A 20,140-nucleotide genomic window follows, 5' to 3' on the forward strand; every position below is an offset into this window, starting at 1 on the left:
CTTAAGAACACTTGGGCCTAGGATCACAAAACTTAGGAGGGGTGTTGATCATGACCAGCAGATGACCTCTATTGATATTGAGGTCAAAGGTCGAGGCACAGTGACCTGGAACAGTTAAAAATGTGTCCGGGCAATAACTTGAGAATGCTTGGGCCTAGGATCACAAAAATATGGAGGTATATCATGACCAGCAGATGACCCCCAATTGATTTTGAGGTGAATAGGTCAAAGGGCAAGGTCACTTTGCCCAAGAACAGTAGAACTTTTGTGCAGAGTGACCAAATAATTCCTGTTCCTTGTGCAATTACTGAATGCATCAAGGGGGGCATTTCATGTTCTACGAGCTCTTGTTTGTGTGGCTTTGCCCTCTGTTTCCAGAGTTATGGCCCTTGAAATAGTAAAAAATGCACATTTTCACCTTGTGACACGCCTAGCTTAAAAAGTATTTGATATAAATTAATGAAAACTTGCCTAAGTCTTAATCATGATATAAACTTGCGCACCTCCTATTTTTGTCTGGCTCCACCACCTATTTCTAAAGTTGTAGAACCTGAAATAGTCAAAAATCCACATTTTCGCCTAATGACATGCCTAGCTCAAAAAATTTTTGATGTAAATTCATGAAACCTTGCATGAGCCTTTTTCATTATTTGTCCTTGCACACTTGGCATTCTTCTTGAGATTTTATCGCTAATTATAGAGCTATGGCTCTTGAAGTAGCCAAAATAGCGGATTTTTATGCCCCCACTTTTGGGCGGGGGGGGCATATAGATTTGCCCTTGTCCGTCCGTCCTTCCGTTTGTCCGTCCGTCCTTCCGAGAATGTTGTGTCGCGCGTAGCTCCAAAAGTATTTGACGTAGAGTCACAAAACTTTACAGGAATGTTGGTCAGCATGTGTAGTTGTGCACCTGGAGTTTCACGTCCAGATTCCTAAGTGTTGTAGGAGTTATGGCCCCTGACTTTGTGAAAATTGGTCATTTTAATGTTGTGTCGTGTCTAGCTCCAAAAGTATTTGACCTAGAGTCACAAAACCTTACAGGAATGTTGGTCAGCATGTGTAGTTGTGCACCTGGGGTTTTGCGTCTGGATTCATTCAATTGTGTAGTAGTTATGGCCCCTGACTTAGTAAAAAATTGGTCATTTTAATGTTGTGTCGCGCGTAGCTCCAAAGTATTTGACCTAGAGTCACCAAAGTTTACAGGAATGTTGGTCAGTATGTGCAGTTGTGCACCTGGGGTTTCGCATCTGGATTCACCCAGTCATGTAGGAGTTATGGCCCCTGACTTAGTTAAAAATTGATCATTTTAATGTTGTGTCGCGCGTAGCTCCAAAAGTATTTGACCTAGAGTCACCAAAGTTTACAGGAATGTTGGTCAACATGTGCAGTTGTGCACCTGAGGTTTCGCGTCTGGATTCATTCAGTCATGTAGGAGTTATGGGCCCTGACTTAGTTAAAAATTGATCATTTTAATGTTGTGTCGTGCCAAGCTCCAGAAGTATTTGACCTAGAGTCACCAAGTTTAAAGGAATGTTGGTCAGCATTTGCGGTTGTGCACCTGGGCTTTCGCGTCCGGATTCATTCAGTATTGTAGGAGTTATGGCCCCTGACCTAGGAAAAATTTTGTGTCCTTTGTCATGTAGTGGGGGCATCTGTGTCCCATGGACACATTTCTAGTTTGTTTGTGATGCTCATAGCTCGAAAAGTATATGGCCTATAATAATGAATCCTTTATATAAAATGTTTGTTGAGGCTATACCCCCGTACAACTGCAAACATTTAAATTATTGCCCCTTATTTGTGACATATGAACCAGGGGGCACACCCTGTGTCCTACAGACACATTCTGTTCTTTGATGTCATTCATTCCGTAAGGCTTCTATATGGCTATTTATCTTTTACGTGGCTAAAAGAACAATAGAGAGAAAAAAAGAGTAGCCACATAAATACCCATATTTAGGAACCTCTGTCCATCCACTCTTTCCTTTAAACAACATCTCCTATAAAACCATTTGGTGGAAGTTGATGAAACTTGGCCTGGATGTTCCTTGGGTGGTCCTCTTGCAAAGTTGTTCAAATGGATCCACTTGGTTGCAGATAGAGGCTAAAAATAGAAAAATCTTTAAATGACATCTCCTCCTAAATGGCTGGTATGATTTTGAAATAATTTCATACAAATGGTCCTTACGTAACTGGGCTGAACCACGAAATCTTCGAAAATTAATCCCCCACGAATAATAATGATTTCACAGTAGTGAAGCTTTTATCTGTGTTTATGTCACATAAGTTTTGCATGTAAGCAGGTTTCTCACTAGTACTTTCAAATTTCAAATTTTGTAAGTCTTTGACATCATGAGATTACATCACAGGACAGCCCGCCCGCTAATAGCTCAGTAGGGAGAGCGCAGATCTACGGATCTCGGGGTCGTGAGTTCGAGCCTTGGGCGAGGCGTATTTTCTCTGTGACGATTTGGTAAAAGACATTGTGTCTGAAATCATTCATCCTCCACCTCTGATTCATGTGGGGAAGTTGGCAGTTACTTGCGGAGAACAGGTTTGTACTGGTACAGAATTCAGGAACACTGGTTAGGTTAACAGCTTGCCGTTACTTATCTGAAATAAGTTTGAAAAACGGTGTTAAACCCAAAACAAACAAATACATCACAGGACAAGTTACATTAACATTTTTATTAGCTTTTTATATGCCCGTTTGAAAAACCGGACGTATTATGGGAACACCCCTGGTGGGCTGGCAGGCGGGTGGGCGGCGTCTACAGACTTTGTCCAGAGCATATCTTCTTCATGCATGGAGGAATTTTGATGGAACTTGGCACAATTGTTCACCATAATGAGATGGAGTGTCATGCGCAAGATCCAGGTCCCTAGTTCTAAGGTCAAGGTCACAAAGGTCAAAGGTCAAATTTAAGAATGACTGTCCGGAGCATATCTTCTACATGCATGGAGGGATCTTGGCACAATTGTTCACCATCATGAAACGGAGTGTCTTGCGCAAGAACCAGGTCCCTAGGTCTAAGGTCAAGGTCACACTTAGAGGTCAAAGGATACTAGAATGAAAACTTTGTCCGGAGCATTTCTTCTTCATGCATGGAGGGATTTTGATATAACCTGACTCAAATGTTCACCACCACGAGACGGAGTGTCATGCGCAAGAACCAGGTCCCTAGGTCTAAGGCCAAGGTCACACTTAGAGGCCAAAGGTCAGATACAAGAATGACTTTGTCCGGAGCATATCTTCTTTATGCATGGAGGGATTTTTAGGTTGACTATACGAAGTATGGAGAGCTGTCCTACCCACAGCGTATGACATATGGTGCATCACTCTTGCACCAATATTTCATGAATTATGCCCCCTTTTTGCTTAGAATTAAAGTTATTTAATGTTTTGATAACTTTATCTTTATCTCTTATTACTTAATTCTTTTGACACAAACATAAGCTAATGTCCAATACCTTCATCCACATTGGAGTCATTAAACACTCCAGTGACTGCTCCAGCTTCCTCAGATGTGCCCATTTTCACTATCCAGCATCGAAATAGTCGAGCGCACTGTCTTCTGCTCTTGTGATGTAACTTGGCACAATTGTACACCATCATGAGTCGGAGTGTCATACACAGGTCCCGTCTTTAGAATTACTTCCCTTTGTTGTTACTATAAATAGCTTATATTGTAACTTTTTCATTACTAGTCGTAGGGAAAAATCAAGACTACTTTTCTGTAGTACAACATGCATGTTACATCCAATTTTGAGGTGTATTACCTGGTAAGGATTTTTGTGTGGACTTAGAATTATTATTATTATTTATTTTTTATGCCCCCGAAGGGAGGCATATAGTTTTTGAACCGTCTGTCTGTCTGTCAGTCTGTCAGTCTGTCTGTCTGTCAGTCTGTCTGCAATTTTCATGTCCGGTCCATATCTTTATCATCCATGGATGGATTTTCAAATAACTTGGCATGAATGTGTACCACAGTAAGACGACTTGTCCCGCGCAAGACCCAGGTCCATAGCTCAAAGGTCAAGGTCACACTTAGACGTTAAAGGTCATTTTTCATGATAGTGCATTGATGGGCGTGTCCGGTCCATATCTTTATCATCCATGGATGGATTTTCAAATAACTTGGTGTGAATGTGTACCACAGTAAGACGTGTCGCGCGCAAGACCCAGGTCTGTAGCTCAAAGGTCAAGGTCACACTTAGACGTTAAAGGTCATATTTCATGATAGTGCATTGATGGGCGTGTCCAGTCCATATCTTTGTCATTCATGCATGGATTTTAAAATTATTGGGCATGAATGTGTACCACAGTAAGACGACGTGTCGCGCGCAAGACCCAGGTCTATAGCTCAAAGGTCAAGGTCACACTTAGACGTTAAAGGTCATATTTCATGATAGTGCATTGATGGGCGTGTCCAGTCCATATCTTTGTCATTCATGCATGGATTTTAAAATAACTACGCATGAATGTGTGGCATAGTAAGACGACATGTCCCATGGTCCGTAGGTCAAAGGTCCTAAACTCAACATAGGCCGTAACTATTCATTCAAAGTGCCATCGGGGGCATGTGTCATCCTATGGAGACAGCTCTTGTTTTATTAGTCCCCTACTGGTTGAAAACCAGTTTCGGGGACTATAGGAATGCACTTTTCCGTCATTCCGTCTTTCCGCCATTCCGTCTTTCTGTCATTCCGTCATTCTGTCATTCTGTCATTCAGTCCGTCCGCAATTTCGTGTCCGGTCCATAACTCTTTTATCCATGAAGGGATTTTATTATTACTTGGCACAAATGATCCCCATGATGAGACGACGTGTCATGTGCAAAACCCGGACCCCTAGCTTAAAGGTCAAGGTCACGTTTGGAGGTCAAAGGTCAACAGGGCTTTTTTCCTGTCCGGTCCATAACTCTCTCATCCATGAAGGGATTTTAATATCACTTGGCACAATTTTATCTCATAATAAGACGATGTGTCATGCACAACTTTCAGACCCCTAGCTCAAAGGTCAAGGTCACACTTAGTAGTCAAATGTTAACATGGCATGAACAGGGTCTGTTTCGTGTCCGGTCCATAACTGTTTCATCCATGAAGGGATTTTAATATTACTTGACACAAATGTTCCCCATGATGTGACGACGTGTCATGCGCAAAACCTGCACCCCTAACTCAAAGGTCAAGGTCACAGTTGGAGGTCAAAGATCAACAGGGCTTTTTTCCTGTTCGGTCCATAACTCTCTCATCCATGAAGGGATTTTAATATCACTTGGCACAATTGTACCTCATAATAAGACGATGTGTCATGCACAACTTTCAGACCCCTAGCTCAAAGGTCAAGGTCACACTTAGTAGTCAAATGTTAACATGGCATGAACAGGGTCTGTTTCGTGTCCGGTCCATAACTGTTTCATCCATGAAGGGATTTTAATATTACTTGACACAAATGTTCCCCATGATGTTACGACGTGTCATGCGCAAAACCTGCACCCCTAACTCAGAGGTCAAGGTCACAGTTGGAGGTCAAAGGTCAACAGGGCTTTTTTCCTGTCCGGTCCATAACTCTCTCATCCACGAAGGGATTTTAATATCACTTGGCACAATTGTACCTCATAATAAGACGATGTGTCATGCACAACTTTCAGACCCCTAGCTCAAAGGTCAAGGTCACACTTAGTAGTCAAATGTTAACATGGCATGAACAGGGTCTGTTTCGTGTCTGGTCCATAACTCTGTCATTCATTAAGGGATTTCAATATTACTTGGCACAGATGTTCTCCATAATGAGACAACGTGTCATACGCAAATCCCGGAGCCCTTGCTCAAAGGTCAAGGTCATACTTAGAGGTCAAAGGTCTAATTTAAGAAGGACTTTGTCTGGAGCATTTCTTCTTTATGCATGGAGGGATTTTAATGTATCTTGGCACAAATGTTCACCACCATAAGACAAATTGTCTTGCGCCAGAACCAGGTCGCTAGGTCTAAGGTCAAGGTCATACTTAGAGGTCAAAGGTCAAATTCAAGAAAGATTTTGTCCGGAGCATTTCTTCTTCATGCATGGAGAGATTTTGATGTAACTTGGCACAAATGTTCACCACCATGAGGCACACTTTTTTAGAATTACGTCCCTTTGTTGTTACTATAAATAGATTACATTGTAACTTTCTTATTACTGGCCGTAGGGAAAAATCAAGACCACTTTTCTGTGGTACAACATGCATGTTACATCCAATATTTAGGTGTATTTTGATCTATCTCTACCTGGTAAAGATTTTCTTGTGGACTTCCATTTTATAGATATTTTTTTTTTTTTTTTTTTTTTTAAGGATTAATTTCATTTTGTTGTTACTATAAATAACTTTTATGATAACTTTTTGTATAATCGGCCAAAAAAATTCCAAATGAAAACAACTGTACGTTTTTATGTATGCAAATTTTAATCCAAGTGCTTTGTTATATTATATTGTATAGATAGTACAATATTGTTTATACATCATTGACAAATATCAGTTCATTATGTTATACTGCAGTAGAGAAAATTAGGTGCCTTCCAGTAGGGGACTTTGTATTGCATGGCAATACTTTATTCACTTGTTTTATTATGCCCCCGAAGGGAGGCATATAGTTTTTGAACCGTCTGTCGGTCTGTCAGTCTGTCGGTCTGTCCGCAATTTTCGTGTCCGGTCCATATCTTTGTCATCGATGGATGGATTTTCAAATAACTTGGCATGAATGTGTACCACAGTAAGACGACGTGCAGTGCGCAAGACCCAGGTCCGTAGCTCAAAGGTCAAGGTCACACTTAGACATTAAAGGATAGTGCATTGATGGGCGTGTCCGGTCAACATCTTTGTCATCAATGGATGGATTTTCAAATAACTTGGCATGAATGTGTACCACAGTAAGACGACGTGCAGTGCGCAAGACCCAGGTCCGTAGCTCAAAGGTCAAGGTCACACTTAGACGTTAAAGGATAGTGCATTGATGGGCGTGTCCGGTCCATATCTTTGTCATCGATGGATGGATTTTCAAATAACTTGGCATGAATGTGTACCACAGTAAGACGACGTGCAGTGCGCAAGACCCAGGTCCGTAGCTTAAAGGTCAAGGTCACACTTAGACGTTAAAGGATAGTGCATTGATGGGCGTGTCCGGTCCATATCTTTGTCATCGATGGATGGATTTTCAAATAACTTGGCATGAATTTGTACCACAGTAAGACGACATGTCACACGCAAGACCCAGGTCCGTAGCTCAAAGGTCAAGGTCACACTTAGACGTTAAAGATCATTTTTCATGATAGTGCATTGATGGGCATGTCCGGTCCATATCTTTGTCATTCATGCATGGATTTTAAAATAACTATGCATGAATGTGTGACACAGTAAGACGATGTGTCGCGCGCAAGACCCAGCTCCGTAGGTCAAAGGTCCTAAACTCTAACATCGGCCATAACTATTCATTCAAAGTGCCATCGGGGGCATGTGTCATCCTACGGAGACAGCTCTTGTTTATTTTTTTAAGATTAACTTTCCTTAGTTGTTATATTGTAACTTTTTTATAATTGACCGTAGGGAAAAACCAAGACCACTTTTCTGTGGTACAACATAGATGTTACCTTAAAATACACCATTTTAAGGTATCTCTACCTGGTAAGGAGTTTTTTTGTGGACTTAGAAAAACAAAAGAATTACAGTAATTACTAAAGAACCACAAAATTAAAATTCCGTTTGCAAATACAGGTTCTAGTGTAAAGAATTTGCTGTGACGGGCGTATATTGTGACATTCTGGCACTCTTGTTTAGCTCACCTGAACTGATGTTGAGGGTGAACTGTTAGTATAGGTGGATGGTCCAATGTCTGTCTTCCACAGTTTACATAAATATTTTCTGCTACTGCTACTGAAAACCTTCAACCAAGTTCATCTCAATAACCCCTTGATCAATTTTCATCAAACTGGGTCTGCAGCATCACTGTAAGGTCCTCTTGTGGCTTTAATTTAAATGGGGACATTTGGCCTCTCTTTGGAGGGGCTGCTAGTGCTAAAAATAGAAATACCTTTTAACCACTTCTTGTAATAAACTACCGGATGGATCTTCATCAGACTTGATCTTAAGCCTTATTGTAAGGTCTTCTCCCAAGTTTGTTCAATGGGGGCGCTTGGCCTTTTATAGGGGCCACTAGAGGCAAAGTAAAAATACCTTTAAATGACTTATTCCCATGAACCTTTTGATGGATCTTCATAAAACTTGATCTGTAACATAATTGTTAGGTCCTCTCCCAAATTTATATGAATGGGGATGCCTAACCCTTTTAAGAGGCCACCAGAGATAAAACAGAAATATTTTTACATGATTTCTTTTCATGAAGTGCTCAATATATTTTCATGAAACTTGGTCATTGTAAATTCGGCTCTCAAATGTATTCAAAATGGGGCACTCAGCCTTTACAGGGCCACTAGAGCTAAAAATAGAAACACCATAGAATTAATTCTTCTCAGGAACCACTCATTTGATCTTCATCAAACTTGATCTGTAGCATTGTTATAAGTTCTGCTTCCAAATGTATTCAGATAGAGGCATTTAGTCCCAAAATGGGGCCACTGGAGCTAAAAATAGAAATACTTCTAAAGGACTGATTCTCATGAACTGCGTGATGGATCTTCATAAAACTTAATCTTTTGCATCATTGTAAGTGCTGCTCCCAAATTTATTCAAATGGGTCACATGGTCCCTTTTAGGGGCTGCCATAGGCCCTAAAAATGGGAAAGCCATGTAAACAACTTCTTATGAATGGCTTGATGGATCTTCACTTAACTTGGTCTGTACTAGCATCATTGTAAGGTCCTCACCCAAATTTGTTCAAATGGGGGGACTCAGACCTGTTTTAGGACCACTAGAGCTTAATATAGAAATACCTTGAAACAACATCTGCTTCTGCATCTTCATCAAACTTGATCTATAGAATCATTATACAGTCCTCTCCCAATGTTATGTAAATGAGGACACTTTGTATCTTTTAGAGGCTGCTAGAGGTAAAAATAGAAACATTATAAAGAGACCATCTAAAATACCATCAGTCTGCTCCAATTGTCTGTGTGTTTTTTCCACCTAATTTTAAAGACATAAGAACAATTTAGTGTTTGAAATGTTTGGTATCTGTCACATTTATTTGTGTAATTGACTTCTACTGCCTGTGGGACTTACGACACCTTGAGCATATTATGGTCCTCATCCAAAGTTTCAGACTCTCTAGCCTGTTTAAGCTTTAAAATTAAGGTGAGCGATCTAGGGCCATCCTAGCCCTCTTGTTCTACCGTTAAGGGTGCTTCCAGCCAAATTGGACAAATTCTTTTGTTCAGTAGGAGAAGAAATTAAAATAAAATGATTATTTGTTTCAGTGCATTTGATCCGTCATTCCTTGATGAACCTAGGATGCGGTCTGACAGTATGGGATCACGGAGCTCCCGCTGTAGCAGAATTTCTGATGTTTTGGATCATCCATATGAAAACACTAATCCAAACACTCCAGTAATCTCTCCTGAAGGATCTTTTGTGTAAGTAAATTACAGAGGTTTAGTCACATATTGGCTAAAAACCAGTTTCTGTGACTTGCCAGTCTGACTGTCACATTCTTTCCTTGTCATATCTTTATTACACATCAAAGGATATTCAAATAATTTGGTACATTTTGTTATTAAAACAATGTGTTAGATGGAAGACCCCTCTGGCTCAAAGGTCAAGGTAACACCGAGTGATAAAACCTAGTTCCTAGATTGATCATGTCAGGCAGGTGGGTGGATTTTTACATAGGTGATATCAAGTTTTTCTTTTCTGTTCAATAACCAGTCCGAGATGAGTTATTGACATCAATCTTGCCTTGTACTGGGTTTATTCACCTCTTAGATGGGTAGATCAACAAATATTTAATATGCAGATCAAAACATTTTTCAAAGTTTTCCAGTTGGGCTGAACATTGGCCAAAATTTATAGATTATGTCTGCCACATGTAGTGGGAAGGCATCTTGAATCAGTGGTGTCTGTATGTCTGTCTGTCTGTCTGTCTGTCTCAAAGTTTGTCCACATTCCTCAACTCCTCAAACACCACTGAACAGATTTACACCAAACGTCACAACAGTGATCATTGCCAAGTCAAATTGTGCATATTGTCAGCATTTTCTGGTTCAATGATTTTCAGCTTAGTTATTGCCCATAATTTGTCAAATTTTATGATTATACAGAACGGGGATCCCGTGCTATCAGAATAAAGATTAATGGCGACATATACCAAACTGTTACATCTTGTCTGAAGGTCACAAAAAGACATGTCGCCAGTCTGAGTTCTGCGACTGCACGATCAGTGACGTCATCAAAATCGCGGCCAAGTTTGAAAATATAACTGTGCGTATCTCATTATTATGTCTCCCCCAGGAGACATATTGTTTTTGCCCTGTCTGTCCTTCCGTCCATCCGTCTGTCCGTCCGTACGTCACACTTTTTTTCGAGCAATAACTGGAGAACCATTTGACCTAGAACCTCCAAACTTCATAGGGTTGTAGGGCTGCTGGAGTAGACGACCCCTATTGTTTTTGGGGTCACTCCATCAAAGGTCAAGGTCACAGGGGCCTGAACATTGAAAACCATTTCCGATCAATAACTAGAGAACCACTTGACCCAGAATGTTGAAACTTCATAGGATGATTATGACTGAGTAGACTGACCCCTATTGTTTTGGGGTCACTCCATCAAAGGTCAAGGTCACAGGGGCCTGAACATTGAAAACCATTTCCGGATCAATAACTAGAGAACCACTTGACCCAGAATGTTGAAACTTCATAGGATAATGGTCATGAATAGTAGATGACCCCTATGATTTTGGGGTCACTCGTCAAAGGTCAAGGTGCACATGGGCCTGAACATTGAAAACCATTTCCGGTCAATAACTTGAGAACCACTTGACCCAGAATGTTGAAACTCAATAGGATAATCGGTCATAAAGAGTAGATGACCCCTAACGATTTTGGGGTCACTCTGTGAAAGGTCAAGGCGCACGGGCCCGAACATTGAAAACCATTTCCGTCAATAATTTGAGAACCATTGACCAGAATGATGAAACTTCATAGGATGATTGGTCATGCAGAGTAATGAACCCTACGATTTTTTGGGTCACTCTGTTAAAGGTCAAGGCCACAGGGGCCTGAACATGGAAAACCATTTCCATCAATAATTTGAGAACCTCTCGACCCAGATGCTGAAACTTCATAGGATGATTGTTCATGCAGAGTAAATGACCCTTATTGTTTTGGGTCATCGTTAAAGGTCAAGGTCACAGGGCCTGAAATGAAAACCAGTTCAGCAATAACTTGAGAACCACTTGACCACTGTTGAAACTTCATAGGATGATTGGAACATGCAGAGTAGATGACCCCTATTGATTTTGGATCAGTCTAATAAAGGTCAAGGTCACAGTGGCCTGTTATATAAAATCATTTTTTGGAAATAACTTGAGAACCACTTGACCTACAATGTTGAAACTTAATAGGATGATTGGACATGCAGGGTAGATGACCCCTATTTATTTTGAGGTCACTTGATCAAAGGTCAAGGTCACAGGAGCCTGAACAGTGACTTGAGAACCACTAGGCCGCTAGTGTTGAAATTTAGCGGGATGACTGGACATGCCAAGTAGATGATCCCTATTGCAGCCAACCATTAGTGTCTCTTTGACTTTCGCTCCTGACCCCTATTGACTTCGTGCCTATAGGACTTTGCATTGGGGGAGACATGCGCTTTTTTACAAAAGCATTTTCTAGTTTACTTATGTTATACAGCAAAATTTCGTCTTATTAACTTTGGTTTTTACATACTAAAATATTTGTTGTTAATGCACTAACAATATTGAAGTGTACATGTATAATCAATCAAATAATGTGAAATAATCAAAATATATCTTACCCCACCCACTTTATTTCAACAGATTATTTTCTTGTTGAATACGTTTGGTATAAGCTATACCATTAAATTTAAAGAATATATTTATATAGTGTTGTAGTTTTTGATGTGTGCTTTAAACTATCTAAAAGTTATGTATACTTGTCAGTTTCGATATTTATGTAGCCTGTAATGGAACAAAGCTCGCTCTTTGCTACAAATGAAAATTATTCTGTACCAGTTTGCTGGCCAGCATTTGTATTGTGTTGAACTGCACAATGATTTTAAACATCTGCACTTAATTAAATGCAATGATTAGCATTCATGCAAATAAGACCCTACCTTTCTTCTACGTAAACGTTCCTTTCCCGGTAAATATGTTTTATTTTGATAGAAGCCTTTCAAAAGTTAGGATTAATAGTTTCCATATAGGATCTCAAAACTTTATTTCTTTGAAAAATAAACTTTCCATAGTCCATAGTTTCGATTGTTACGGTCATTTTAAATTATGTCGGTCATTTTAGCCCTGTCTGTGGCATGTAATTTGCAAGAAGGAAACATTTCATGATTGGTATCAACACTGTATGATGGAACATTGCATTCTGATTAACTCTTGAAAGTGCTGGGAGAATTTTATCAATGGTCAAGGGCTGGCACAAATTTAGCAACATTTTGGAGAATTTTCATGAAAGTTCTAAGAAAGACTTCTTGCTTGCTATCAAAAGTGTCTTTCTTGAAATCACAATTGTCAATGACAAAGAACATTATGGCGACCATTCACAAAGTTTCTTTGAATATAGACACCCTGATTAGAGAACAGTTGCTGTATATTATTATTAACTATTTGATTCTGATGGGCTAAACGTAGTCCTTTTATATATATAACCTGTATAAGAAGTATTTTAGGTCTGTACTTTTTGAAGTTTAATGTATAATACACCGACTGAAACTTGTAAATGTTACAAGTTATGACCACAAATAGCTGCAGTAGGTTTGTGGATGCATGTGTTGTTACTCATCGCTTGTTAGTTAAAAAACCAATCTCTGACAACTGTGTCAGTGAGTCGACGCTTTTGCTCAGTGGTTAGAGCATTGGCCTTCCACCTGTGCGACCTGGGTTCGAATCCCGCCTCAGGCACTTGGGATTTTTAGCCCACCATCATTAGATGGTGGGCTATTCAAATCACTCTGCGTTCGTGGTCCGTCATCCTTCCGCCTGTCCGTCAGCTCACATTTGCATACTTAGGTGGCTATAGGAACAATAGGTAACTGTACTTTTTCTTTGATGTCATTCATTCCGTAAGGCTTTTATGTGGCTATTTTTCTCTTACATGGCTAAAAGAACAATAGAGAGAACAAAAGAGTAGCCACATAAATATCCATATGTAGGAACGTCCGTCCGTTAACAATTTCTCGTTATCGCATCTCCTCAGAAACTACTGGGGGGATTTTGACTAAACTTTGTCAGAATGATGTATTGGTACCCTAGTTGTGTCCCCCTGAAAATCAGACTGGTTCAACAATTTTTGAGTGAGTATGGCCCTTCGTTTATTTTTATAATTTACAAAGATTTATATAGGGTAAAACTTTGAAAATCTTCTTGTCCAAAACCACAGAGGTAGGGCTTTGATATTTGGTATGAAGCATCATCTAGTGGTCTTCTACTAAAATTGTTCAAATTATTCCCCTAGGGTCAAATATGGCCCCGCCCTTGGGGTGACATGGTTTACATAGACTGATATAGGGAAAAACTTTGAAAATCAGAACATTTCTCATCAGATCTTCACCAAACTTGAACGAAATGTGTTTGACCATAAGACCTCGGCCAAGTTTGATAACTACATGGGTTAAAGTTTTCCGTATTATGAGGGAATTCCGTATTTTGGACCTTCCCAAAGGTCATTTTTCCAAATCGTGCAAATCCGATGAGATTTTCGGGGGGTGGGGGGGGGGGGGGATCAAGTCAACTCGTCCCGTAGTCATTGTTCCAGTGCGGTCGTCTATCAATGGCAAAATAATGGCATTCATATTTTCCAGGATGCTAAAAACAGCGCTGATTGCAACACTTGCATCGTCCTTTTCCGTTAGGAATACAGTATGTAACATTATTCTATAGCCGAAAATAACCGAACGCTGGCGATTATTCATCCAAAAATAGACTGTAGATCGGTTATTTCCGCGGATAAGAGTGAAGATTCTATTTGAAATTTCCATGTGTAACCGTTTGTAACCGATGGTTAACGAATCATTTCAGCACGCGTGATACTTTATGACCTCCTTTTACGACAACCAAAAACCTGTTGATTACTGCTAATCTGAGGCAGAAATTTCGATTGTTCACAATATTGAAGGAAATGACCGATCTGACCATCATGAAGTTTCTACCAACAGATTAAAACACCAAGGAGATTGAGAAACAAGCCAAGAACAAAATTTAACGGCGATGGCAGTTGTCCGAGTTCGATTCTGAGAGGTTGAAATGGTCTGATAGTGAGACCTAGAAGGCTAGGTAGATATTTGATGTGTTGCATATTGCACAAACAATTAATTACAAATCCAATGGAAAGAAAGGTATCAGACTTCACTGCGAGGACGGCAAACACCAGAAAAAAACACTCGAGTTGTGAAAACTGAGGTGAGATGATTTTTCATTATCTGTTTATAAATGCTTAATCTATATGGAAGAGGTACTAAAACTCACAAGCATCCATGACAAGTATGCCTCAAATTCAAATAAAAATAAGGGTATTAAACATACTCCAAAATACTGAAACACAGTTTTTAACAGTGTTACCTGAACTTCATACATTATTGTATCCTTAATTCAGGCAATTTTGGCATGGATGTGACCCCACCCTCTTCCTTTCTTCTGTCTTCTCCTTGCTTTACTGGCCATATACACTGTTGCTTGCTGGGACTGGTCTGTTAATTCTGAGTAAATATTAGTTTAGCTTGCCCTGAGCTTATGAGCCCAGCAGCAAAGTGTCAGTTTAAACCAAAGAAGCCAATTAGGGGAACCCATGCCCAATTTTTTAGCTCACCTGTCACAAAGTGACGTGAGCTTTTGTGATCACGCGGTGTCCGTTGTCCGTCCGTCCGTAAACTTTTGCTTGTGACCACTCTAGAGGTCACATTTTTCATGGGATCTATATGAAAGTTGGTCTGAATGATCATCTTGATGATATCTAGATCAAGTTCGAAACAGGTTCATGTGCGGTCAGAAACTAGGTCAGTATGTCTAAAAATAGGAAAACCTTGTGACCTCTCTAGAGGCAACATATTTCACAAGATCTTCATGAAAATTGGTCAGAATGTTCACTTTGATGGTATCTAGGTCAAGTTTGAAACTGGGTCACGTGCCATCAAAAACTAGGTCATTAGGTCTAAAAATAGAAAAACCTTGTGACCTCTCTAGCGGCCATATATTTCACAAGATCTTCATGAAAATTGGTCAGAACGTTCACCTTGATGATATATAGGTCAAGTTCGAAACTGGGTCACATGCCGTCAAAAACTAGGTCAGTAGGTCAAATAATAGAAAAACCTTGTGACCTCTCTAAAGGCCATATTTTTCATGGGATCTGTATGAAAGTTAATCTGAATGTTCATCTTGATGATATCTAGGTCAAGTTTGAAACTGGGTCACGTGTGATCAAAAAGTAGGTCAGTAGGTCTAAAAATAGAAAAACCTTGTGACCTCTCTAGAGGCCATATATTTCATGAGATCTTCATGAAAATTGGTCAGAATGTTCACCTTAATGATATCTAGATCAAGTTTGAAAGTGGGTCACATGCCTTCAAAAACTAGGTCAGTAGGTCAAATAATAGAAAAACCTTGTGACCTCTCTAGAGGCCATATTTTTCATGGGATCTGTATGAAAGTTGGTCTGAATGTTCATCTTGATGATATCTAGATCAAGTTCGAAAGTTGGTCACGTGCCTTCAAAAACTAGGTCAGTAGGTCAAATAATAGAAAAACCTTGTGACCTTTCTAAAGGCCATATTTTTCATGGGATCTGTATGAAAATTGGTCTGAATGTTCATCTTAATGATATCTAGATCAAGTTCGAAACAGGGTCATGTGCAGTCAAAAACTAGGTCAGTAGGTCCAAAAATAGAAAAACCTTGTGACCTCTCTAGAGGCCACATATTTCACAAGATCTTCATGAAAATTGGTCAGAATGTTTACCTTGATGATATCTAGGTCAAGTTCGAAACTGGGTCACATGCCTTCAAAAACTAGGTCAGTAGGTCAAATAATAGAAAAACCTTGTGACCTCTCTAAAGGCCATATTTTTCATGGGATCTGTATGAAAGTTGGTCTGAATGTTCATCTTGATGATATCTAGGTCAAGTTTGAAACTGGGTCACGTGTGGTAAAAAAGTAGGTCAGTAGGTCTAAAAATAGAAAAACCTTGTGACCTCTCTAGAGGCCATATTTTTCATGAGATCTTCATGAAAAATGGTCAGAATGTTCAACTTGATGATATCTAGATCAAGTTCGAAAATGGGTCACGTGCCTTAAAAAACTAGGTCAGTAGGTCAAATAATAGAAAAACCTTGTGACCTCTCTAGAGGCCATATTTTTCATGGGATCTGTATGAAAGTTGGTCTGAATGTTCATCTTGATGATATCTAGGTCAAGTTCGAAAGTTGATCACGTGCCTTCAAAAACTTGGTCAGTAGGTCAAATAATAGAAAAACCTTGTGACCTTTCTAAAGGCCATATTTTTCATGGGATCTGTATGAAAATTGGTCTGAATGTTCATCTTGATGATATCTAGATCAAGTTCGAAACAGGGTCATGTGCAGTCAAAAACTAGGTCAGTAGGTCCAAAAATAGAAAAACCTTGTGACCTCTCTAGAGGCCATACTTGTGAATGGATCTCCATAAAAAATGGTCAGAATGTTCACCTTGATGATTTCTAGGTCAAGTTTGAAACTGGGTCACATGCCTTCAAAAACTAGGTCAGTAGGTCAAATAATAAAAAAACCTTGTGACCTCTCTAGAGGCCATACTTTTCATGGGATCTGTATGAAAGTTGGTCTGAATGTTCATCTTGATGATATCTAGGTCAAGTTTGAAACTGGGTCAACTGCGGTCAAAAACTTGGTCAGTAGGTCTAAAATTATTAAAATCTATTGACCTCTCTAGAGGCCATATTTTTCAATGGATCTTCATGAAAAGTGATCTGAATGTTCACCTTGATGATATCTAGGTCAGTTTCGAAACTGGGTCACGTGCGGTCAAAAACTAGGCCAGTAGGTATAAAAATAGAAAAACCTTGTGACCTCTCTAGAGGCCATATTTTTCATGAGATCTTCATGAAAATTAGTGAGAATGTTCACCTTGATGATATTTAGGTAAGTTCAAAACAGGGTCATGTACCTTCGAAAACTAGGTCAATAGGTCAAATAATAGAAAAACCTTGTGACCTCTCTAGAGACCATATTTTTCACAAGATCTTCAAGTTCAAAACTGGGTCACATGAGCTCAAAAACTAGGTCACTATGTCAAATAATAGAAAAAACAATGTCATACTCAAAACTGGGTCATGTGGGAAGAGGTGAGCGATTCAGGACCATCATGGTCCTCTTGTTTTAATATATATATATATATGTCTAAATTTGGGACTGTTCTTGATGTCTTTTATGGCTCTTCTGTATAGTTTTGTATGTCATTTAATACTTGGTCCATTTGTTTACTTTCAGGTTCTGCCGGGTTCTTCTAATGGTACTAAGAACACTGAATCTATGCAAGACAGGGTGGATAAACAACATGCCATAACAAGTGGCACATACGTAAACACACATAGCATTGCCAAAAGTTGGGAGGATGACCTAAAGAAAAATCTTAAAGGACAGATCTTATCACTGTATACCAATGAGGCAACAAACTGATAAGAATTTGAATGTAATCGCATTGTATATTGTGAAATAATGTGGAAATAATAAAATTACAAATTAATTTTTGAAAAATAAGGTCTTGAATTGTTGTTTGCAGAAGTCTCCAAAACTGAAATACAAAGGACTCTACTTATCAGGAAAAGCTTTGTACAGTACTTGGAAATTGCTGTATTTCAGGAGCTTCCGGGGCCCGCTGGCCCCCAGATATTTCTTTCAGTATTTTCAGATTTTCTAACTTTTACCCATGTTCATGAAACTATGTCAGAATGTTTATCTTGAGGATTCCTAGGCCAGGTTTGAAACTAGGTCATATGGGGTCAGAAACTAGGTCACCTGCTCAAATCAAAGTAAAAGCTTGTTATCACTCTAGAGGCCATGTTTATGACTCTATCTTCAAGAAACTTGATCAGAATGTTTATCTTGATGATTCCAAGGCCAGGTTTAACAGGTGAGTGATATAGGGTCATCATGACCCTCTTCTTTATTTTTACTTTTGTGTGAAAACCTCTGGTAATACTGGTATTTTGACCCCATACTTACATCAACGCTTCAAATAGGCAAGCGTGCTGTCAACAGACAGCTCTTGTTGAAAACAAATTTGCTTATCAAAATATTTAAAACTGATAATAAAAGAATGTTAATTTGATAATTATGTTATATTAGAAAGCTGTATAGATATGATCATTACCTGTACTTAATGTGGGCTGTGTAGGTGCTAAATACAAAATAAGGGACAAAAGACATACATTTGTATTGTAATAAATAAACATGTTTTGTAGGCAAGAGGATTGAGAGGTGACACATGGTATCACTAACTGTTGATAAATTGATCAAAGAGTTAAAAAATGCAAGTATTAAAAAAAATTCTGACATAAGCTCCTGCTTTCATAAGGATTGAACATGCATCGTACTGACCCAAATCTTTTTTTTGTTGTTGATTGGTTAAATGTGGCACCGACACAATTATAGGTCATATGGTGACTTTCCAGCTTTGATGGTGGAGGAAGACTCCAGGTGCCCCTCTGTGCATTATTTCATCATGAGCGGGTACCTGGGTAGAACCACCAACCTTCCTTATAAGCCTGCTGGATGGCTTCCTCACATGAAGAATTCAATGCCCCGAGTGAGGCTCGAACCCACATCGGTGAGGGGCAAATGATTTTGAATCCAGCGACCTTAACCGGTCCACTTGGAAACGGAGGCCCCTTGACCTAAATCTACGTCACTGTTATCGGGAATAATTTGATCAAGCTTCCTTTTGTTGAGACTGTTCTCATAAAGAGTTGATACAATTATTTTCCTATTTTCATCCACCATATTTAATATTGAAACAGCTGATAAAATGTTGCGAGAAGATGATTGTCAAAACACAGTTATTTCCCTCAACAAACGGATCATCTCAGTGATATTAAAAAATACCGACAAACGGGAACTTCGGGACAGGAAAAGTACGGTCACTAAATATCTCATCAGACAAGGAATCTCCTATTTCAGCTTATCTATATAGAAGCTGTATCAGGCAGGTTGAAACAGTGTCTTTAGGACAGAAAATCTTTAATTCATTGGGTTGCTTAGACAGTCTAGACTGTATGTTCAAGGTCAAATAGCCATGGTCAGGTGAACGACAAATATGGCCCTCCAAGGCCACTGTGGTCCTCTTGTATATTTTACTTCATGATTTTTGTTTTCAGAAGTGCAAGATCGATGACCCCAGAAGCATCTCAGTCCATAACAGAAGAAGATCTGAGTGAAACAGAGCCATACCTCCCCATGACTCCAGCTCATAGGTCAGTGACCCCTTCACCAACTAGAAGCCAGGTGGAAAGAGGTGGAGATTATTTACCAATGGTCCCAGGTCAGCCTGAAAAATCACAGAATGACTACCTACCAATGAACCCAGGTCAGGATGAAAGGACAGATGATTATTTGTCTATGACCCCAGGTCAGTCTATGACCCCTGGTCATAGGTCTGGTTCACCTTCTCCTACAATATTCGGTGAAAAATTTGGTATGTACTTTTGAATATTAGTTTATAAGAGCATATATGCAAATATTGTTTCTGTATTGTTGGTAGATTTTTGTGTTACTTTTGTTTCGCAATTTGACAGTTTTATGGTAGTTGTTTATACTTTGGGGGAAAGTGTTCCTTTATATTCCTGAGAGTTTTGAATTTCTCTGTTGCTCCGTTTTCCCCGATATCATTAAGTGTAAAACAATGACAAAGATTGCTCAGTCTACAGTTTTCCATTTCTTATCTATAGAAGTATTTTAAAAGAATAGTATTGATAAATCAAAG

At 39.3% G+C, this 20,140-nt stretch overlaps 1 protein-coding gene across 5 annotated transcripts in view; it reads left to right on the forward strand.

Moving 5' to 3' along the window:
• The window catches only part of LOC123540115 (insulin receptor substrate 1-B-like), a 164,924-nt gene that overhangs the window by 109,429 nt on the left and 35,355 nt on the right, over window positions 1-20,140 (forward strand). For all 5 annotated transcript variants that reach the window (XM_053526335.1, XM_045324910.2, XM_053526337.1 and 2 more), the window contains 2 exons: window positions 9,408-9,563; window positions 19,536-19,852. In XM_053526335.1, the coding sequence (XP_053382310.1) occupies window positions 9,408-9,563; window positions 19,536-19,852 (473 nt within the window). The remainder of the gene's footprint in view (window positions 1-9,407; window positions 9,564-19,535; window positions 19,853-20,140) is intronic.

Source organism: Mercenaria mercenaria, chromosome 16, assembly GCF_021730395.1.
Source record: "Mercenaria mercenaria strain notata chromosome 16, MADL_Memer_1, whole genome shotgun sequence".
In the NCBI taxonomy this organism is placed as follows: domain Eukaryota; kingdom Metazoa; phylum Mollusca; class Bivalvia; order Venerida; family Veneridae; genus Mercenaria; species Mercenaria mercenaria.